The sequence below is a fragment of the Amphiprion ocellaris genome, chromosome 5 (assembly GCF_022539595.1).
Source record: "Amphiprion ocellaris isolate individual 3 ecotype Okinawa chromosome 5, ASM2253959v1, whole genome shotgun sequence".
In the NCBI taxonomy this organism is placed as follows: domain Eukaryota; kingdom Metazoa; phylum Chordata; class Actinopteri; family Pomacentridae; genus Amphiprion; species Amphiprion ocellaris.
In genome coordinates this window covers 31,779,330-31,803,613 of record NC_072770.1, presented here as the reverse complement: position 1 = coordinate 31,803,613, position 24,284 = coordinate 31,779,330, and the positions used below count along the sequence as shown (strand labels likewise).

The 24,284-nt window shown below is 39.7% G+C and overlaps 1 protein-coding gene across 1 annotated transcript; it reads right to left on the bottom strand.

Annotated features, from left to right (window-relative positions):
* Positions 1 to 4,927: 4,927 nt before the first annotated feature.
* st7l (suppression of tumorigenicity 7 like) lies at positions 4,928 to 23,608 on the bottom strand. The gene is made up of 15 exons (XM_023276165.3): positions 23,426 to 23,608; positions 22,939 to 23,021; positions 21,566 to 21,725; positions 21,426 to 21,480; positions 20,012 to 20,127; positions 19,828 to 19,906; positions 19,051 to 19,139; positions 18,582 to 18,682; positions 18,316 to 18,430; positions 18,123 to 18,195; positions 17,915 to 18,017; positions 10,750 to 10,900; positions 10,172 to 10,264; positions 9,923 to 10,062; positions 4,928 to 7,069 (listed from the first exon to the last, which is right to left on the bottom strand). The coding sequence occupies exons 1-15, from the start codon at positions 23,592 to 23,594 to the stop codon at positions 6,974 to 6,976; spliced, it is 1,623 nt and encodes a 540-aa protein (XP_023131933.2). The 5' UTR covers positions 23,595 to 23,608; the 3' UTR covers positions 4,928 to 6,973.
* Between the last annotated feature and the right edge of the window lie 676 nt (positions 23,609 to 24,284).

Below are 24,284 nucleotides of genomic sequence, written 5' to 3'. Positions count from 1 at the left end.
ATCATACAGGTGTGAATGTTGTCAGCAGCCAGCCTTTGACTGCCTGTCAAATTCCCTGCTGTCTTTCCATACATTTCCCACTGCATCTAACAGAAATAAAGGCAAAATACCAAACAAAACTATCATAGAAAAATCCTATTTATATATGATAAAATATTTTGATTATCAGTTCTAATTTAGTTCCATTTCAGCCAGTGAAAGAAAGCATTTCTACCCAGCATTGCTACCATGACTTCTCAATTAAGACTGAAGGTAGGTTTTTACACCCAGGCCAAGCTTTTAGTCTGTCTGGGTTTAGTGCAGCAGTGTCTTGGTGTGTATGAGTGTCTATGGAGGTATTTTCACCTTGGAAACGCAGGTCCCAAAATATCTAACTGGTTCTATATTAAACCTTGTTGATCCACCCTCTGTCATGCCTATTAGAGGTGTTCCGTTCTCTTCAAGCTCATATGGACTCCTATGCTTTAGCCCTGCTTCAGCTATGGCACGGAGAGGATAAAAATAATGCAGCCGACCAGGTTAGTGTTTTAAAGTTCAGTCAGTTCAATGTCAGGTAATTCCAGAGTATATTTTCCAGTAACGTAAAAAGACTGGCAGACGGTTGACATAGGTAGTAAGAGGAAAATAGGTCACAAAATATACCTGAAATCCAAACAGAACATTATCTGGAAGGGCTTCTCAAACCTTTCTTTACAAGATGCATTTTATGATTCAGTAAGTAATAGACAAGAGCGGATTATTGAGACTTTGCTGATCTTTAAATTAGTCTTATCTGTGGTGCTTTGTCCTCCAGCATGTGTGATCCAGTTGAAGTCTGTAAAAATAACAGGAGTGGCATTGCATGCATTCTCTGTCATCATAGTGATATCAAATGGGCATCTCAATTTAACAACATTTCAGAGCTAAAAACGGTCCCAGAGGACACTGCGGTCCACATGGATGTTTCACATTCAGGGAAACCAGAACAGAGAAATGTTGTAATCCGCTCTTACAAATTATAAGCAGTCAAGAACAATTCAGTATTGTGTCATTTTCACACCAAACATGTTTAATTTTCTCCTCGTCTGATTAGTCCTCCAGTCCTAAAGCACTCCATCTAATCACATGATTGATATCTGGGATTTCAAGCTATATGGGAAATAAGCTGATATGTGTACATTGTGAAACCATGGCTCTCTAGACTATTTAGAAAATGAGTTTAAAAATGTTTGGTGAGTTATTTCACTGTTTTTCTTGGAAGAGAAGATGGCCCTTATGACCCCATCAGAATTAATTAAGAGCTTCATGTGGACATGAAATTGGACTGGACTATAACCGCTATAGTGTAGCATATTCGTGGTTTGCCAAGTGATGTCATACATATTTGTTACTGGGAGTAAACTCAGATATATTTCTCACATACAGGGTGTTTCTATAGATGGAAGAACAGGCCTTTTTTTTCTCACAAAAACCATCATGGTTTAAGCATCTAGTTGATTCCCACGGATGCTAAGGATACTTGAGCAGGGCACGCAGCTATTACATTGTATGTTTTACCACTGGATCCATAATAATCCTTGAATTCATTTAGCCACCTCACATGCTGTGGATTTATTGTGTGAATACAGAGTATGTGCAAAGCTGATATTTGGCAGTTGGGCACTGATCAACCAAAGAGGAATGATACAAACGTCCCTCTAAATGCCACATTAGATACAGAGCGTGATACCAGTCCTTACATTACATTTATTTAACTGATGCAGCACATCATATCACACAGCAGATCACGAAGGGAAAATACAATCCTGTGAGAAGATGAGTAAATGTACCATTAATCCACGTGATGTGCAACAGCACACTGAGACAAATGATGAAGCAGATGATTGTGAACAACAAACACAATGTCCTTCCTCTTGTGTGCTACACACTGATAAGCAGCAGCAAGTGTAGGTCCATAGATATAACGCCAAAGTAGGAAATGAATGCAGCAGGAGTGTAAACTACACACAGGAGCTCAGGAAATAAGAGTGTAGAGAAAATGTAAGAAATGACCTGTAATGTGTGTTGCCAAACCGTGCTGAGTTTGCCTCTGGAAAGCAATCATATACAATGTCTGGCCAAAAAAAAAAAAAAAAAAATCACCACCTGGATTTAACTAAATAAATAACAGCCTTCCACTGAATAATTACTGCAGTGATGAATACGTTTCAGCTGCAACAACTTACTGTATTTAACCCTAGCTGATGAAATAAGGAGCTTCTCATTTCTTAACCATGTTGGAAGACATATTCTGTGGTCATGGAAAGGATGTTAATCTGTCTCAGCAGGGTCAAATTACTGGCCTGCATCAAGCAAAGAAAACAACTAAGGAGATTTCTGAAACTATTGAAATCAGGTTAAGAATCGTCCAACGCATTATTAAAATCTGAAGGATAGTGGAGAACCATCATCTTCCAGGACGAAATGTGGTTGGTCATGTGGTCTGATGAGTCCAGATTTACTCTCTTCCAGAGTGATGGGGGCATCAGGGTAAGAAGAGAGGCAGATGAAGTGATGTACTCATCATGGTTAGTGTCTACAAGCCTATGGGGGTTTGGGTTATGATCTGGGGTTGGTCAGGTTCAGCAACGTTATGTTCCCAAAGAATGAGGTCAGCTGACTACCCGAATATACTGAATGACCAGGTCTTTCCATCATGTTCCAAGATGCCAGGATTCATGGGGCTCACATCGTAAATGAGTGAATCAGGTGGTTCATCATTTTCACACATGGATTGGCCTTCGCATAATCCAGATCTCAGCCCCACTGAGAATCTTTGAGATGTGTTGGAGAAGACTTTACGCAGCGGTCCAACTATCTGATCATCAATATAAGAGGTTGGTGAAAATTTAATGCATCTCTGGACAGAAATAAATGCTGTGACATTGCAGAAGCTTATCGAAACGACACCACAGTGAATGAGTGCCATACTCAAAGCTAAAGGCAGTCCAACAAAATATTACAGTGTGCAGCTTCTTCTGGCCGGGCAGTGTAATACTACACTGACAACAGGAAACCACTCAAAATAACAACAACCTGGTTGGGAAATATGCCACTAAACCACTTCAGCCCTCAAAATACTGAAACACAAGAAATCGTACTTTGCCATTTTCCAACCAACAACATGAAAGTACCATAATTGCCAAAAAAGCAACCAAAAGTAGGCCCATAAACAGATGAAAGCAGCATACAATTTTGAGCAAATCAACAACAGCAGTGTCCAAGCTGAAGTATTCTGCAAGGCACAACAGAGCCAAGACATTACTGAGGATATACGTAGATGTGAGCACAAAGCAGCACAGCACCTACCTGGTCAGTGTGAAGACTCATCTGGCTCTCAGAGCTAACAGGAAAACAGCTCCCACTTTCAAACGGAGTTTGAGGCCCAGAGCTCATCAATAAAATGGTAAACTGAGTTTTTTTTTAAAAATTCCAGCGGCAACAGAAAAGACAGGATCATCGAAGCACATTTCAGCACACCTGCATAAAACACAGGTTTGCATCATTAACAGGTCAAGTTCTGGCCTGCTACTTTAGCAGCAGGTGGCTTCAGAGCAGTCAAACAGTGGGAAGGGTTCTGACAGGTTAAATACCCCACCTTTACTCAAAGGGTGCGTTGGATATGTGTTGCAGCACAAAGAGTGTGTCACATGTGAGTGATAAATGATGTTCTATAGGATGGACAGTGTCAGAGACAAAGAAAAACATTCACCAACCCAGTTGTCCAGTATTGTCTGATTATCAGCTCCCTGGGTGGCCATCAGGAAATATATATATATATAAACTACCCAGATATGAAATACCTCATACTGTCAGAATTCATTCAAGTCATAAAACCATATTTCACATGGTGCTTTCTTGGAAAGGCTCAGTGTGGACACAGTGAAACAGACCCATGGACAGACATAACACATGAGCAGCGTGTTCTTTTCCTCCCAGAGACTTCAGTCCAACACATACTGTATGTGTGACCTTCAGGGACACACTTGGCACAGATCCCAGGCCATGAGAGTTCATTAATTCATCATGCTGGTGAGCTTACTAGGTTGGCAGCAGGGTATTAAAACCTCTTATTTAGTGGGTCAACTTTCAGGACTGCTTCTTTCCGCAGGAAGTTTTAAGTGTGTCCGTGTGGCTCATCACACAGACACAATATGACACCGTTAGCCACCTGTGGGGCTTTGCACAGACCCCTAATCATCATTTTAGTATTTCACTTTTTTTTTTACAAAGCCTACTGGCTGTTGTCACAAATGATATTTTTCATTTTACCATAAAGACTGCTGGGATTAAATCAAACTGCTGCCGTATTACTCCTGTTGTCATTCTCATCCTGTGTTTTCGTTCTCCTTTTTCCTGCTACTCTGACTTTGAAGCTCTCTGCTGTGGAGGTCAGTGAGCAATTCAAGTTTCTACATGCGGCATGAAACCACGCTCTGGCACCGAGAGCAAACACTTGAGGTCCCGTCTACAGTCCTCAACAGCGATTTTCATTACCGCTGCTCACCACTTAATCATGAGAGCACGGAGTATGACTATGGCACCAGTGGCTCACTGAGAACACGCCACATAAAAGCATCTGCTGATGGCGGCAGAGTGGTATAATCGTTACAATGAGCATGATGGCCCTTGGCTTTATATAGCAGGAGCAGGATGCCAGAGTGAGTAGTCTGTCTTTGAACAAGACACAAACTCTTGTCAATACAGATGTTAAAGGATGAGGGGAAATGACTTTCACTTTACCAAGGACAACATTTGCACCTCTCACTTTCGGATATAAAAAGTTAGCTGTGACTCCATGTGTCTGTTCGTCTAAAAAAAAACAAACAAACAAATAGCTTGTTCTGTATAATTAGTTTATGGACAGCGTTTTTAATACAGCAATAAAGAATCACACATGAAAAGAAACTGCACTGAATGAGTATTTTATTGTAAGTTTCGCTTTCAAACTCATCCAAGGGTAGTTACAATTGTTCACACGTTCTCCTGTCTTCAGAATATACTTAAAACTCAGCTGCTTGGTACAGATATTTTATGTGAATTTAAACAGACAAATGCCACTGACCAGAATGTGAAATTCAAAGCAGAATCCTTGTAGTTCAGACCAGAATTATTACCGATATAATCTGAAATTGAAACACATTAAAATAGCATACGTTTATGTACTCCATAATAAACAGCTTGTTTGTTTCCGTAAATTTAATCACTGGGAAATGAATAATTTGGTTACATCAATATTGTAGTTGCAGTAAATGCCAAATTGGTGTTCAGCTACTGGTCGTTTAGTAGTTGGATGCACTAAAAAAGGCACTTTGTTATTATCCCATTATCTCTGTAATCACATATGATGTGGAGAGGCGTCAGTATGATGTCAGAAGTATGAGCTGCTGTAGCCACTGATAGTGTAATAACTGTCCGTCATAATATAACATGCTCATGTCAAATGGTTTCAAATGTTCCAAAACCTGTCCATGCAATAAATAGCTGGGATGATGGGTCATCACGATATTACTGTACAATACATTACTGATGTATTTTCAACATTTAACTTTGTTACATTCTTTGCAGTTTCACTGTATTTGTGGTGTAGAATAATATATATAAATACTACATTAACAGGTTTCATTACAAAGCAAACCACACGCATTTGTTTCTGAAAGGCTGTTATGAGATCAGTCAGTTGTTACATCATATGGCAGGATTATTTTTGCAGAATTATCTAATGTGTATTTTTAGGGGCAAAATTATTTAGTACAATGTGTCTGTAATTGCTGATTACAGCTTTAAATGCTCCTATGCATATCAGCAATTTAATTCAATTGTCAGTGCATTATGAGAACTAGAAGGGTCAATGCACACCAGTGAACTTTTAAACAATTCTAATACAGCACATTTAACATGACTGTAATCATGTGTATTCCAGATATTTGTTACATCGACTACGCTGTATGATTCTCAATATGACTGCTGCAGACGGTGCCTCTTGAATTTTTTCTTAGCAGATGACCAAAACGGTGAACTTATAGAATGTGCAGTGTAATCATCAGAAATGAGTGATGCCATGAGAGGCCTAACTGTGACCAGTGATGATCCCATTTACATTTTGATGTTGTGAGGGGCGCCGGTTGCCCCAGTGATATAGTGCCGAGGTGTCCTGCCTTGGAAACAACTGTTGAACTGCAGAGGTGATGTATACACTGCAGCCACTCCAAGGCTGTAAATCACAGCTGTTTTTAGGAGGTCTCTCAGACTTTTAGATCTGCCCCGCTGGATGTCTGTGAGGCACTGCAGGTTGATATAGGACACACAGGTTCCCATCTCAAATGCCATATGGAATCTTTTTGATAAACATAAATAATTATACTGACAAAAGACTGTGATAAGTTGTATCCATAAATAGATATTCTGCTAGAGAAATCCTTCACGTACACATTTGTTTCTTGTTGTTTTTCACACACTGGTAGAAACAAACTCATCTGTCTAGACAGGAGAAGATAAAATCATGTAGGTTTCATGGTTTAATTCGTTATTGTGAAAAAACTGTCCAAATTTAGAGCCGGCCAGGCTTTGTGGGATGTTGAAAAATGTAGGATTTCCCCCAAGTTACAATCACGACAAGTGAGTGACCCTGTGAAATTGTTGCATTGGTATTCGCCAAATGTGTTCTTGGAAAAACTGTCTGTTGGAACAGTGTGGGAGAGCATCTTAGGAGTGGTATTGCTGTGTTGATACAACCTCAGCCAACATAATCAGTAACAATGCAGCAAGTGGACAGTAATGCTGAAGACAGGAGAGCAAACACTTTTTGTCCGAGAGTTTGGAGTGGTACTGATGTGTGCGTGTGCGTGCGTGCGTGCGTGCGTGTGTGTGTGTGTGTGTGTGTGTGTGTGTGTGTGTGTGTGTGTGCATTGTGTGTGCGTGTGTTTGTGTCTCAGTGTGTGCACATGAGATGGGGTCAGATCCGAGTCAGCTGGTGCCAAAAACTGGACGGCATGAAGCTTTCCATCTTGTCTGCAAAGAAACCCAGGGGTGCAAAGAGTGTGCTGAAGAACTGCAAGGGAGAAAAAGCAGAATTAACCATCAGTTAAACGTTAGTGATTAAACTTACATTTTAGATTATGTTCACTCCTCTATAAATCTATAAAACATCTCATCCACGGGGTACAAGGTGAAAAAAATAGCCTTTTGCAGATATAAGAAACCAATAGAGTTCAGCTCATTCCTTTAAAAATGTCCAGATAACATGCAGAGAAAAATAAAAAAATAAAAGAACACTTAAATCCTCCATAAGCTTGATTCTTACATGTTCATATTTGACTCTTTGGCTTCGTGTCCTTTCTGGAAACAGTGCCAGATGTGACTTTAGGAATACTATACTTTCTTTCCAAACAAATAAAACACAGTATGCATTTGAATTGCAGCTGGGATGTCACTAGTTGAAGTAATTTAGACATGAAATCCAGAAGCTTCCTAAGACAAGAAAGCAACAAAGCAGCAGCATCCAAGTATTGTCATTTTGAAAGCAGTGACAGCTCAGTATCTTTATTTGATCAACCTACTGTGAATTGTGATATAATGTGACAAAAAGTGAAGGAAAAGAAAAGAAACCTAAACAGTTATTGAGCCTCAGAATCCAGTAGTTTGACCCACAAATAAATAAACTTTTGCTACTCTTATTTATGCGACAGTGACAAAAGGCAAGCAATAATTCAGAATCAGACACAATATACATTGTATCTTTGTGCCAGTATTACACATCTTTTTCTTGAGAACATGGTCATCTATGGCAATAGCAGACAGGCGACCATGCAGAGCAGGGGTGCCAAATTCATCTTAGTTCAGGGGCCACATTCAGCCCAATTTCATCTCCAGTGGGCCGGACCAGTAAAATCACAGCAAAATACCTGATAAATACAAAAAAGTATGTTCTAAAATTGTTCCCATTTAATCTTTTTACAAAACATTATGAACAATCTGAAATTTCTTCAGAAAAAGAAGTGAAATGTCAACAACATTATGCCTCAGTTTATCATTTACACATTACAACTTCCAGATCACAGAGTGTCTACAAAGGAACAAAACATTTAGTCACAGGTATCTGGAACTGAATGACATCGTATTTTACTTTATGATCAAAACAACAAAATTCTGACAAAAAACAACAAAAACAAGACAAAATATTACAAAAATGAGACAGAAAAGGAAAAAAAAGAGACAAACGACACGAAACAAAACAAAAATGAGCCAACAAATTTGACAAAAAAGTTACAAAGTGACAAAAAAAATGGACAAACGACAAAAAACACAAAACAACACAAAACGATACACAAAATAACGAATAAAGTGAAACACAAAACTACAAAAATAAGACAAAAAACACAAGGGAGACAAAAAGGAAACACACAATGACAAAAACATGAGACAATGGTAAGTCAGACAAAAAAACCCAACAAAAACAAGACACAAAATGACAAAAATGAGACACAAAATGACAATAAACGAGACAAATGACGCAAATGAGACAAAAAGGAAACAGAAAGACAAAAATGAGAAACAAAACTACAAAAACATGACACAATGAGCAATACAGTATTTTACTTTATGATCAAAACAACTTGTCCTGGTCTAGAAATTATTTTAAATGTATAGTTTTACAAATGTACAATTTGCAGTTAATGTCTTTCCTGTAATTTTTACACTGTAAAGTTGTCCTCCAGGTCGGATTGGACCCTCTGGCAGGCCGGATTTGGCCCGCGGACCACATGTTTGACACCCCTGATGTAAATGAACAGTAAACTAATTGCACACAATGCTTCAACAGTACTTGGCAGCCATTGCACATCCAATTTAAACACTTAGATGTTATGTCAAATACTCTACGATTAAGATCTAGGATATATAGTATATCACAGTATATTATGGTACATATGTGTATAATATGGCTTTTAAAAAGCACATGTTGGTGATTTAGGTTAGCTAAGACATTCTCTAAAATATTACAGTATGATTTCTTGCTGAAACTGCTTGAGGTGTGCTTGATACACTTGACATTTTTATAGGCTCAGAAGTGGGCGTATCATCCTGGCCAGACAAAATCAAGTACTCTTTAATCCTATTTAATATATGAAACATATTCAACCTACTACACACGTCTGCTATCCATAAATAAAAGAAGGGCAGACTGCCACCACCAACACCACCACTGTCCTGCTTTGCTTTCAAGAGCAGCGGATCCAGAGAAATCTGCTTTTCCTCATAAGGCAGCGAGGACCTCTGTGTTCCTCTCTCAATGGTTTTCATGGACTCTATCTGAACATTACACAAACCAGGCTCGCCGTGCCTGCTGTAAAAATCCAATCTGCGCCCAATCTTTCCCATAACAAAAAGAAGAGCACTAGATGTTCTCTGTGGCCTTGTTTTTGCTACAGTTCTATGAGTCTATGTAAAGACAGACCCTAATAAACAGGCTGGCCATAAACAAAGGCTTAGTCAAAGTAATGAGTGTGCCAAACAGGCTAAAAACAGATAACACAACACTTGTATAATAAATAAACATAAAAGGAAGCAGCATGCACATTTATAGCTTCCAAATCTTTAAGGATGTGTGTTTGCTAAGGCGATAAGCTCGCATTGTTCAGATGTTCTCACTGATAGCTTAAGTTGGACTACAGCTTGTTTTGGTAAACACAGACTTTACAGGCCTTCAACTCCCATGAGCCTCCAGTGTTACTGACAGAGATGGAAGGCAGCAATACCACAGGGGTTGAAAGGTTCAGGCCAAAAATAACATGCATTAAAGATGAAACCAGAGTTAGAGTGGTGTTGATAAAGATGGAAAAAAAGAAGATAAAGAAAAAGATGTATAAATTCAAACACCCAGCTAATGCACAGTGACAGTACTTACTGCTTTGGCAAAGACACCCATGAGCTCAGGGAACTGATGTGTGAGCATGGCCAGCATGGCAGTGAAAGAGCAAAGGCCTGCTGTGAAGAGGATGAAGAAGGGAAGCTCTTTCTTTGGGTACACAGACACCTCATGGAAAGCTGGAGCAAGAAGGAGAAGGAAACAGTCAGAAAAAGAGAGCGCCATAACCGGTGCACATTTCAAAGTGAGGTAGGGCTTTTTAAAGAGGGTTAACGCTGTTTTACTTACAGGGAAGTAGTTCCCTATCTGCTGTTTCTGTGCATCCTGGGTAGGGATAAAACAGGTGACCCTTCTCCAGTGGGTAGGGAATTATTCGGAAGGCTGTAATGACGGATAAAGATGCCAAAGGGGAAACTGAATCATAATGAATAACGCACCATAAACTACGCATTCCGCCTAAAAAAAGCAGAGACAATTTTTAGTAAATCTTCTAAGATATACAGAGTGACAAAATACGGACATTCTGATAAATATAACAATAACATTCTGCTTGTGGGGACTGATGATCTCATTCTCTTATAATCACAAGTGGAGTATTTGTGGGTGTGCAGTGCATACGTGACCTATGATACAATAACTTAAAGAGAAAGAGCAGATTACAAGCAGCATGATTCGATTTGGAATTGACTCGGCTGTATTATAGTAAAACTATGGGTTTCAAAAAGACAAACTAAGGATTATTAACTTTCAAAAGACTCAAAGAAAAGGTTTTTCAAAATTGATGCCATACATGAAAGAAAACAAACAAGAAGAAGCAACAAAAAACCACACGTGATATTTCAAGTAGTGGTAAAAGTGACACATACTGCCTTCCCAGGTGCAGTGTAGCAGGTTTAAGGCTCCTTCTGCTCTCTTCCAGTGCTGCAGGTGGAAGAAAGCGTATGCCACTGCCTCGCTGTCACCCCTCTTCAAAATGTGCTCTGGAGGCAGGATCAAGCTCTTCATCTCTAATAAGTACTACAGACAGGAAGTGAAAGAAACAAAAGACTTCTGTTCAGTTTCTGAGTCCTCACCGATCATGGCTCATTGGCCTGGAAGTTGTAATTGTTATTGCCTCTTACTCTGGTCAGGTGCTCACAGAATGTGAACTCAGACTAATGCAGTGTAAACTCAGCTGGGGACATATGTTGTATTGTCTGACAGTCACTGATTGCACTATGGCAAAAAGCAATAAAACATTAAATACACCAAGGGATGCTAATGTTTTTCTCAGATATTTGTCGAACCACATCACCAGCTAAAACCTCTGTGAATATTTATGTTCTTACATTAGACAGGTGGTGAGAAAATGAACTCAGATGGGATGTTGCTTTGTTTGCGCTCATTGAGACGCACATAACGGTTTGTCAAGTCTAAGCTGTGCTAATGTGGATGTGAGTTTAAAAAGACTCTGCCCCTTGTGGTCCACAATCACTTCTTGCAGCTTTAATGGTTTCATTCACATTATCTCCTTGTTTCTCAGTCGGTTCTTTTCTTACTCTTTCCTATTGTGCAATTCCTCCTGGCTAACTCCCTGCAGACAGAAAACATATTTTCTTCATGTGAGTTATTTGTTGAGAGCCTTATTTTGCAATTGTTCAAGGTGGGAGGGAAAAGCTTTCCAAAGCTATGTGTGTGTGTATGTATGTGTGTTATTGTTACAGTACAGTACATTCATTCCATGAATGTGTAGCATCCCCCCCTCACCCCGTCTCTCCCTGCCTACTGTGTAAGTTTGTCCCAGTGAGTCAGTCGGTTCACAGTGCTGACAAAAACCTGCAGCTCAGAGTTTCACCCTATAGAGCAGGCAGCCTTTTTGAAACAACACAGAACAAGCTTTTGGCGATAACATACTGAGTACTGCCTTTGTGCATTAAATATTAAATAAGGTCAAGCTTCGTCAGCCTCGAAGATGCATTCGGACTCTGATAAACCTGCCATTCTATGTAATTTATCTCTGTGGTGCCCAGTGTGGCAGGGGTCTGTGTTAAACAAAACCCATGTGCGAGGCTGGGGCCCCCTGGGCTGTATTCCCAGGCGGCCAGCTTCATAGCGCTCTGGATCTCAGACTGACACTTTGGGAAGGTTACCCCACAGCTAATCCTGTCTAATCCCCTCCATGGTCACAGGCTCAGCCAGGCAGCCATCCATCCATCTATCCAGCCAGCCGGACCCTGCTGCTTCACCCATCTCCCCCTGCCTTCGCCCCCCGTCTCCACCCTTGCCCCCATGTTCACAGAGCGCCCAGACTCTCTAACCTGGCTCATCCTCGTTTTTCTCCAACCCGTCTTCGCATGCCTTTACCTTGTTAGACAAAAGGACTGGTGTTTACTGACATATTTCTCATTGTCCCTACACCTTCTATCCATCCTGCTACGTAAACAAACTCACTTTGCCACAAATCTGTAATTAGCCTTTTCTTCCTCTCTCTTCATTTCCTTATATTGTTGTACACTTAATCCAATATATTCTAATACACTCACCCCACTCAAGATCACTCAGCTTCCTCTGCTTCATCGTAGTGCTCCAGCCATTACCATCAGACATGTATTGCTGATACAAATCAGTGCAGAGTTTGCAGCTTCACACCTGTGCCACCTCTGTCCTTCAGCGCCTCTTCAACCTCTCACGTTTATGGGTAAAAGCTCAATACAGCAGGCAACCATAATGAAAACGAGTCGATCTATATCACCCCCACTCAACCAGTCTTGTAGCTTTTCCTCTTTCCATTCTAACTTCCTCTGTTGTCATAGCAAGAACAGGCAACTACAGACAACTAGAAGATGCTTATTCGCCTGTCTCACTTATATAAAGCAACATTTCAAAATTCTAAATCATCATTTTGAAAAAGACACTGTGAGGAACTCCTACTATTTTTGTGGTAGTACCTAGATATTTTAGAAACATCTGTAAATATTTTATACTTTTACATATATTTCTACCTCTGCATGAATCTCTTGCTGATAATGAGTGGACAGTGTACGGCACAAAGTGTAGGTCTGGGTCCTCTGTGTTTTAAGATTAACCATTTAGAGAGGCTGGCTGCTCAGCTGTCCTTCCTCGCATACCACAGCATTAGACCTGGTGACACCTCAGTCGCTACCCCCCCACCTCCCTGTTCTGCGGTCTTCTTCTCCACTCCCTGTCGCCTCTTTGATGAAGGGATTGAGTTTCATGTGTTCTCCTTTTATCCCTGGGCAGTCATAAGCCCGGAGCATAACTCATAAGCTTCCTCCTGAGTCTAATCTGCGGCACTTGGCCTCTCACAATGGGACACACAGGCAACAATGACATCAGCCTTGTAGTTGCTGTATAATTTTCAGGCAAACACGCGTGTAGCGCAAGAACATAAACAAAAACAGGTGTTGGATTTAGAAACACAAAGAATAAATGAGAATTTCAATAAACGGTGAACACTATGAGCTACTCCATCTTCTACAACGAGACATGGAAATAGAAGAAATACACAATATCCATCCCAAAGTGGGCTAATTATAAACTACAGTGCAATTCCTGTAACTACCCCCTTTTTGTTGTCTGAATCAAACCTCATCCATCTTAATTCTGAACAAACCCAAGACTGCTTCTCTGTCTCAATTTACAAACCAAATAGCCAATTTCAGAGGTACGCTAAGAAAAACTCTGCATTTCTGAGCCTTGACAGGCAATCTAGATGAGAGAATGTCAACCAGAATGGGGTGAGATAAGAAACTGCCGTCCAAAGTGGAGCAAACTAGCAAGGTAAATGGGATCGCCCTGGCTGCTTTAAAATGAATGTGTACGAACCAAAAACGGTTGTAAATGTAAATGTAAAGCAGATTTAGGCAGCAGGAACACTTGATCAGCTATCCCAGCATCTGGGAAACTGTCAGTTTCTTAACCACGGGCTGGTAGAGAGGCTAATTGGAATGGACAGACAGATGGAGAAATGGGTGGAGGATAAATAGAGGAGGACAAGAAGATGAGGAGGAGAGGAAAATAGATGGGAGCAAAGGAGAAGAGGAGGAAATTAGAGGCAGGATGGAAAGCTGGTGAGGAAAAGGGAAAGGAGTAGTGTGGGAGGACGGTGTGCACTAAAACAGCTGTGTGTGTATGTGTGTGTGTGTGTGTGTGTGTGTGTGTGTGTGTGTAGGTTTAGTGTGTGTATAGCCTCTTGAGCTGTTTGAATGAACCCATGTGATGTAGCCTAGCATGATATTCATATATAATCTGCTTGGCATGCTTGATAACACACCCAGCACTTAATGCACCACTTAATGCTCGGCCTAACAATGTTCCCTCAGTACTCCACCTTTTCAAGGGTCCCACAGGCTATTAAGGTTGTTTTTATTAACCGTGCTCTAGGGATGGCAAAGTAAGTATGTCGGTAGTCTGTTCGCCACTTTGGTCCAGACAGAAATGGGCCGATTGTTATGAAATGAAATTTGGTGCAGATATTTATGGTGTAGAGAAGATAAATCCTGCATTTGATGGTTCTCTGCCTTCATGTAGCACCTAAAGCAGGGCAGGATTTTCATTTATTCTGACAAGTATCTCAAATATCGTGCATTTTGGCACTGATCAACTTTTCCTCTAGCGTCACTAGCAAGTTGACATTTGTGGTATAAAGCGAAATACTACACCCCAACAACTATATATTGCCATGCAATTTAGCACAGACTTTCCTGCCTCCCTCAGGGTAAATTATAATAATTGTGGTGATTTCTTCACTTTTCATCTAGCACCACCATTAGGGCAAAATTATATTTTGCTCAATACTTTGATTTCGCAAAAATGAATGCCATTCCTGTCAACCTCAGCTGCATGTTTTTTTTTTTTGTTTTTTTTTTACATGTTAGCATTGTAATCACAAGCAGATTAAAATCACATCCTCACAGAGTCATTAGCATACTTGTAAACTTCTACTTGTCTGTCTTTGCTTGAGGTTAGAAGACATCCAATTCACACTCAGTTGCGCATGTTCACACCTGGAAGCTGTCCTGTACAAACACTGTCTGATCTGCTGAGCAGTTCCACTTCAGCAGTTGGGGGATTATGTTGTTGCTTAAGGGCACCTCAGTGCTGGTAATGAGGAAGAACAAGCGCTGCAGCTTCACTTCTCCCTATCTAAGATGCAACATGCAGAAATAAAGTTCAAACAGACAACCTTTCCTTTTATAAGCCCATCTCTGTGAACTTTGGACCACGAATGCCGACTAGTAAATTGATGTTTGTTATATTAAGAAAAATGCACTTTTTAAGTAGCCAAAGCTCCTCTACTCTGCTTGCTTCAGGTCAGTGCAACAGTAGTATTTGCTATGGACTATTTAGAGCAACACAAACACCCACAGGTTCTGCTATTAAGTCACTTGTGATGCATCTTCTGAGGTTCTTTCCTCATCAATTCCCACTATTCCCACTATGAGAAATTATAGTTCTCAAATAAACCATCTTAAAACCAATTAGTGTAAAAATAGATTTTTTTTAATCTGTTCTGTACTTCCAAAGATCCATATTCCTAGTCTGTGCAAAAATGTGCCCCAATGTTTATCTAAAACTAATATGATGTTTCAGCAGGACAAGTAAGTCATATTAAGTGGATATTTTCCAAATGTACAGCCTGCTCTCTTTGCATTTTCTTGGGCAGTTATTTTCTTTTAGTGACCTGTTCCAGACAAACAGTAACAAAAACAGTGAATGAAGCCCAAATTATTTACCAGAAAAACATGTAATGTCACTTATCCGGATATAGAAGCATCACATTAGCTTTATGTAAACTGTGAAATACATTTTTACACAGAATAATATGTTTTTTTCTAATATTGTTTACATTGAAAGTTGAACATGAAAAGATTATTCAAGAATTATTACAGCAATTGAAATCAATTTCAGTGTTCATATTGGCTGTGATTTTTAGAGGCCTTCTTTGAAACATTAATTCAACTTTTAATTAGTTGGTAGAAACTTTTTGGTGTGATTATTCCAGAGCACACACTCGTCTCTCCACTACTGAAGAAATTAAGAGTCAGATCTACACATTAGACAGAATATTGGTGCAAAATCCCATGCTTTGAATCTGCTTTTGGTGACAACGGGCCAACCCAGCTAAAAAGGCCAGTGTCACAGGTGCAGTCATCATTCAGACGTGCCAGACAACACAAAGCAACACCCCCTCCTTCCCCACTGCATTTTCATACCCAGGGCTCTGCTATGAGAGCACTGGGTACGTACCAGATTCCAGAGTCAAACGGTGAAAGACGAGCCCTCCAATAATCCTCCATGAAAGGTGTGTTAAAATTTCATAATGTCATTTAGCTATTCACCTAAATTCAAAGAAGTCATTTGGACAGAGTTGGAAGCGGTGGTCATATTCAGACTGTCTGCTTGGCTCAAACAGGGGATGAGAAGGGATAAGGGAACATGAGAGGATAAGAAACAGGATGAGGGTACGCGATGAGAGGAGAGAGGACGGCTGCCTCTGGGCAGGATGAGAAGGGAGGAGCTGGAAAGACACTGAAGATGAGGGCCCTCACTTTAAAATCAAAGGCTGGATCAAAGTGCTGGCTGATGACTCCCACCTCCACGCATACAAACACACCGATTCTCTTTCTCTCTCAGAAAAGGAGTCTGTGAAATGAAACAACACCACACTACAAAGGCTAAACTGGGACAAAACTCTGCTGCAACTGGTTGTGCATAAATCTGTGTGCGCATGTGTGACATCTAATCCTGTGGGAACTGATGTGAAAGGAAGGAAAGATATCCAGCCGTGTTCTCCTTGTTTCAGCTCGACATTGAGCTGCACTGACTTTACTAATCAGTACTCTGACCAATCTGCAATATTAACACATTATTCATTTTTCTGAGTTTTCAAAATTTAGGTTCAAATGAAGCAAACAAACAAAAATGCATATTATAGGTATAATTCTAAAAATACTATAAAGTCTCATAACAGTAGACAACTGAGTGATGTAAATCTGCCTATCAAATGTACATAACTGTTCAAAAATCTGGGGTCACCCAGGCAATTTCATGTTTTCCATGAAAACTCACACTTTTATTCATGTGCTAACATAATTGCACAAGGGTTTTCTAATCATCAATTATCCTTTCAACACCATTAGCTAACACAATGTAGCATTAGAACACAGGAGTGATGGTTGCTGGAAATGTTCCTCTGTACCTCTATGGAGATATTCCATTAAAAATCAGCCATTTCCAGCTAGAATAGTCATTTATTACATGAACAATGTCTGGACTGTATTTCTGATTAATTTAATGTTATTGTCATTGAAAAAATGCTTTTCTTTCAAAAATAAGGACATTTCTTAGAGACCCCAGATTTTTGAACGGTAGTGTATGTGTATCACATTTCAAATAACTATGGCAATAAAACACAGAAATATCAATCTGATATTAATATATCCAAGATGACGCATGTAGAGAAAGAATTGTAAAAGCAGACACAAGGCCCAATCCACAACTGACACTAAAGGTGAGATAATGACACTATTTGTGTAAAGACCCACACTGACATCTCCTGGTGAGCCAGCAGCACGTCTGGATTGAATGTTGCTCAACCACCTGCTAGAGCAAACATAACCTGTCTTTGATTTGTCAGACTGATTATACACACCTGTCTGTCTGTTTTGCCTGTTTGCTCTGCAGGAGAACTTTATACATGTGACTGACACATGACAGCCAAAAACACAGTGTGATAAAAAACTAAAACTGAAAAAAAAAAAAACCTGTTCAAATCTTGATGATTGTGGAAAGAAATTGTTAGCTGTGTGTGGAGATAGAAAGAAATGTAAATGTTAGATGGCAGACAGTGTAATGATTATTCATCTAACAATAATTCAGGTGGAAATTTAGCATTGATGCTCATTTTGATACCACATGTGACAGACGGATGACTGACTGACTGACAACGCGAGCCATGTTTAGGCTATTTTTCATTTGTAGGCCAACATCCCATGATAAAGTGATCAACAGGTTTGCTGTCAGACTAACCTTTGGCACATGTGGATTGAACTCCACGGCTCTGTGTATGGCCTCCACTGCATTCATTTCTGCTGTGCTTAACCCTCGCCTGGACGCCGCTTCTGGAGAGAACCTGAGACAACACGCCTCTGATGAAACGCTGCTGCAAGTTAAATCTTCAAGAGCTACACATAGTAAATGGTATGTAAGTTTAGTGCACAATTAAAAGATAACATACTTATCTGAAACAGCCCGTGCTTTCAACAGTGCAGATGTATAACATATAGTGGCTGATTTTGGCAAGCTGATGTCTAAAAATGGAGTCAGAAAACGTGACTTAAGTCAGAGATTTTTATGCACATCCAATAATAGTTATGTGACGTGTATAAATTCATGTAATGGCTGAGAATGCTTGTTGTGCTTAGTCTCACCATCATATTTTGCAAGGACTGCTTGGACATCAGCATATGCCTGAAGCTCCAGAAGTGCCTCCAGGAGGTTTTCATGTATATTTAACATTCCCAATAGAGGGAACTCCTTCATTAACTGTAAAGAGATAAAACATACTGCAGTGTCCATTGTTTGAGATGCAGTAAACATATCGCCTCAGGGAGTAGATGCCTGAGCCATTTGACTCCACACCATAGCAGCGTACATTATAGATTAATACTTCGACAGAGGCTGGAAGAAAACTTACATCTCTCATCATTTTTACTGCTTCTTTGATGCGCCCCAGCTTGCGTGCACACATTGCCAGTCTGCGTTTAATGTACACCAGTAAGTTTATATCTTTCCCAGCTGTAGATCACAAAGAGAAAAATGTGTGGTATTTAAAAACAACACAATTACCAGTCTAGAGAAATGTGAAAAATTAAGAACATGATTACGATTATAATTAGGCATCAGACCTAAATAAATGGTCTTGTGTAGAGAAAATGCACCATTGTCAAACTGTACTTGTGACTACATCCATCATCAGTGGTGAGTAGACACAGATATGGTCTGTTGTACCCACCTGTGATGTGGTGTTACAGAACAGTGCATAGTAAAGGGGAAGAGCAGCAAGTGCAGTATTAATAAACTAGGTGGAAGTATCTTTACCTCGTCAGCTATGTTGGTGCAACCACACAATGGAGCACTTAATTAGCCTTCAAACCCATCCTTACCAATACTTAATGCTTTTTTGAAGAGACGTTCAGCTTCTGTGATAGTTGTTGCTTCTTCTTCTGCTAGAAGAACATAAGCTGCTGCACATCTACACACATGCACAGAAAAAAATGAAGACACAAATGGTGAGATTTACAGCAGTCCATTCTCATTAAGTTTTCCTTTGTGGTGCACAAAAAGACAATATTTGTATTTGCATGCACTTCAAAAATGAAAGCATAATATAACCAAGGCAATAACGTGAGTAAGACATTGTCCATAAAAAAGCCATAATATGATTATATGAATGCATTTATGATTTATTATTTTATTCACACACCATTTACCACTTGGCTGTTTGCTGTCCATTGCACATTTCAGGACTCAGGTATGAAAAGCAGTATAAAGGGTATGTGCAAATATGAGCCTATCCAATATCTTGGCCACTCTAGCGTACTGTCTTCTCAAATATTAATAGAACTATTGGCAAAAAAATAAAAAGTATGGATCGGACTCTGAACAGATGTCTTCCAAAACTGCTGCTTGTATTCATTTTAGAGCTGCAGCAACATCCTCAAAGATATATAAGCACATTTTTGCTGGCTTACCCACACCACCTATAAATTACTTTCTCACACTATACACTGATGACTGTAATTGCAATACAAGGTTGTATCAATGCAATCTAGCACTGATGCATTTATATAAAGATGCCGTTTATACCTGTCACTTTCTGTAACTGAGTTGTAGGATGTTTACTGGTATGCATGGAGATGATATGTACTAGTAGAACTTACTCGTGGTTCATTTCTATGGCCTGGTAAGCTGCTCTGATCCGGGCTTGAGGATTTCTTTCTCTCCAGGCCTTTTGCATCACTGTAAGAAGATGATGCGCTCAAGTTTAATATAGATGCAGCCATACAACCCCGATATATGAAATTGTAGCACTCCACAATTCCACAATAAATCATTACAACTCACCAGCATCCTCTGGCCTTAACTGTTGAGTGTCTCCTGTGAAGAAGGTTTGATGATCTTGAGCAGACAGGTTCATATCATAGTACGTCAGGGGTTCCTTCCCAGTCACCCAGGTGTACCTGTAGTACACAGGGAAAAATAAACATAATGTTTTATGTGCATTAAGCCATTCTAATACACTAAACTTCAGCTCTTAGTGCACTAGCTGTCCATTCATGCGTGCTGAAATAATCTGGTGTTTGTACACAGCTCTGGGTCTGTAAATGGGGAAAAACAAATTCATTCAGACCGATCCACATAACACTATTTCAGTCAACAACAGGAGGTGTTAGGCCTGGACAGCTCTGTGAATCTCTGCACACATTCTGGAATAAAGATGTTAAAAACACAGGTCTTTTTTTTACTCCATCAAGGAACGTGGCGGAGTTATGTGACGATCGGTGTCCGTTTGTCTGTTATCTGTGCGCAATATTACTCAAAAACGGAATAACAGATTTGGATGAAATTTTCAGGGAAGGTCAGAAATGACACAAGGACCATCCCATTAGATTTTGGCCGTGATGTGGCTTACAGTCTGGATCCACAGATTTGTGAAAGACTTCTGTATCACTGCGTCACTGTAACTATGACAACAAGTGAACACTACATCAGCTGCCTGCTGACGATCACGATTGCGATCCTTCTACAAATCCACCACTGCGGACTTATCGGGACTTATCCGTCGGAAATCATACAACGACTGAGCAGCCTTGGCAGAGTACTGCGCTCTCTGAGTCCTTTTTTTGTTTGTTTTTTTGCAGTGGATGAGTTTTATGCTGCAAATTTTATGCTGAGATGGCAGCAAAAGCTCCTCTCCTCTCTGTTTTTGAGGGGGAATGTCAAGCAAATAAACTGTTTCAGCAGGCTTTGCTTCTTCACCCACAGACACTGACCGAGACTCCGATATTCTCTCAGTATGATGAGTGGATTGTGCATCAAGCTCCTCCACGTAGCAACGGCAACCAGAGCTGGGAATAATTCCGGCTCTACCACTGAAAGGATGATCTCTCCAGCTCTGTGGTTCTCCCAGCCAGTAAAAATTTTTATTATCATGTTTGTTTTGTTTCATCTATGAAAAGGGACACCCCCCCCCTCCATGCCACATGAGGTTGAAAGGGTTTTACTTTAACTGAACTTGGTGGGAAAAGCTTTTGAAGGAGCCCAGAAGGAGGAGGGGGTGTTTGGCTGTTCAAATATCAACAAACTTTGTAACCAATTGCTTACTAAACCTTTATTTTTTTTACTCCAAAAGCAGAGGAAGTTTAAGAAGATCTGCATCTTTATCAACAGTTTCACATCATGAGTCATCATTAATAACACTTTTGATGCAATCTTAACAGCTGAATATGTGAATCACCCCTCTGACACCCACACATACCTGTTATATTCTGCTCCTCTGAAAAGATTCAAAGGGTTCCTCCAGACCTTACATTCTAAAAAAGAAGAATGCGCTGTTGTTAGTGCTGATTTTGTTATGAATAGTACTGCTCTTTCAGTTTTTACTACATACATATTTACCTGAGACACTGGGTCTGGGCTCTGCCTCTCCATTAACTGATGAGAACAGACCAGCGGTGGAGCTGCTCTCTACTCCACCCAGTAGAGGACGCAGGTGGCTCACCGACACTTGTTCAATGAACGAGGTCCCGTATTTCCGAAAATACCACCATTCAAATATCTGCGGTGGCAACACACATGTTTTTTTTAAAAAGAATATGATGAGAAACATTGTAACTAATATTATCACATCACTAGACCAGTGGTTCCTCAAGTTTTGTCTTTTTGTTGTGTCGTCAATCATAAAAGGGAGAAAAAAAACGCATTTAATAGTGTTTCTCCAAAAACATATCTCCCATGCATTTGTCTAATGTTGGATTCCTAGATATGAATTTGGCATGCTATCGCAAAGTGTACGTATTCAGTGGCCTAAAGCAAATTATATTTTTGTCATCGATGACGATGATGAAGGAGGTGTGTACAAATGTGTCATAAACCTGCTTTGAATTCATTCAATGAGATCATTATTTATCAGAATCATTAGAGTTTCAACTTTCTGACAGTCCTCAAACTACTTGTGTAGCATCTTTTTTGTAAAATAAAGTATTTCAAAATGTATTTCTTTTTTGTTTTCATTGTTATATTATTTTCCGACATTATAACTACATCATACAGCACAGAGGACAGTTATAAGTTTTCTCTAATTCTAGCCATAGCTGTGCTGTTTCCAGAGAAGGGCAATTGCAGTGAAAAAAAAAAGCCCACAGTGAGTCAGTGACTGTTTGCGGTTCAGAGGGTTAAAATCCCGGCAATTTTGCAAGTGATTCCAAGCAAAAACGGTAGCGTAGTCAAACACATTTTTATTTCCGATTCAGTATGGGGTCTAGAGAGCAGATAGCAGGGATAAGACACTGGCTATTCCTTTAGCAGATATACATCTATAGACAGAAGGAGGAAAACCAAGAATAGCTTTATATAACACATAAGAACATGATAATGACGGAGTCTACTTGTGGATTAGGCAGACCATCCAACTCAAGCATATAGCATGAAATAGTAAGATATTTTAGATTTGTAATGAACCTGACTACTTGGTGGAGGCTGTATCTATGTGCACAGTGACAGGAGGCATGGATGAATATGACATCAACAAAATCCAGGACAGACATAAAGATGGTGGTGAATTTAAGCCTTAACAGACTTAATTCTGAATAAATAACAACCAATTTCAATTGTTTTTTTTTTTTTAAACCATGCTAGATATGACTTGATCGTGCTTCAGCAAACATTGTCATCAGGCTTTGACATAATTCAAAAGAGGTTAGCACAGCACTGAATGCCAGTTGCACCTAAGAAAGCAGAAATATTGAAATATTACTGAAGTGATAACTCACAAGGATGAGTCCAGAGATGAGGGAGGAGGTTCCAGTGAGAGCCACATAGAACTTGGGTGTCAGTGTGTTCAAAAACACTGAGGCTGGAAGATAAAGAAGAGACAGTTAGATTAGTGTCTGCTGTGACCGTGCAGTAACTGCTGTAACACCAACAGAAACAACACTGGTCGTGGTGGGTTTAGTATACGAGGTGACAGTTGGATGTTCAGAGTATGTCACATATTAAGCTCACAGTAGCAAACTTGGTAACAGAATTGAACTACTGAATACTGACTGTATGCAGTGTGTGATACGGTGATAGAAAAGTCCAGCTAGTGTCTGCCCATATATACGGAAACACTCGACTTAAATAGAACCAGAGAGCGGACTGTGTTTGCGCGTCAATCAGTCGGACAGCGAGCTGTCAAACCAACAGCTCCCGCTGCTGCCAGCTAAAGACAGATACCCGAAGGCTAACAATAGCTAGCTAGCAGCTGCCTTAATTCACCTGAGGTAAGAGTTTCCTGCAGTTTCAGCGGACTCCACAGGACGTATATCATAATCAGCACCATGCCGAACCAGATGAAGCACACGTATGTCCATGACCAAGACAGCCAAGACTTCAATTTCTCTGTAAATCCGAGAGATTGGGGATTACTGCCAGTGGTGTCCTCCATGTTTCTCCGGATGTCTGTAAACAGAGGAGTCACGTGACCACGGAGCACTAGGACCGCTATTTTGAAATCGATGCAAAAAAAAATGATCTCCGGAGGCTACAGAAAAAATATCACACGTACATATCGGTACACGAATCAAATTTCTTTACTCCTCATCTAAATAAAATTTAATTGGAACGTTAAAAATATTATATTTTGTCACAAGCGTGCTGAAATTTATATTAAAGTCAAATCCAAGGCGTTTGAATTAAAATAATAAAACCACAAACTGATGAATTAAGCAAAAAAAAGAGGAAAAATAAATAAAAAATTAGGCTCCAGCTAACAAATAGTAAAATTAATGATAAATTGTTATTATTTTTGTCAAATCTGAATAAAACTAAAAATATGTATCACATTTTTTTAAAATCCTAAAGGTCATGTCTTTAATTTGCTTGTTTTGAGTGAACAACAATTTAAACCTTTAAAATATATTACATATATAATTATGTAAGACAAAAAGACAAAAAAAAAAAAACAACAAACAAACCATAAATAGCACTGACAGACATATTTTAAGTGTTTCTCTTTCTACCAGACTTTAAGAAGGTTAGAGTTTTGTGCTGGTGCAGTGGCCACATAGTTATCTTTAACAGAGAGTTTGGTAAATTTTTAAATAGACAAGAAAATAGACCTTAAATATACAAAATA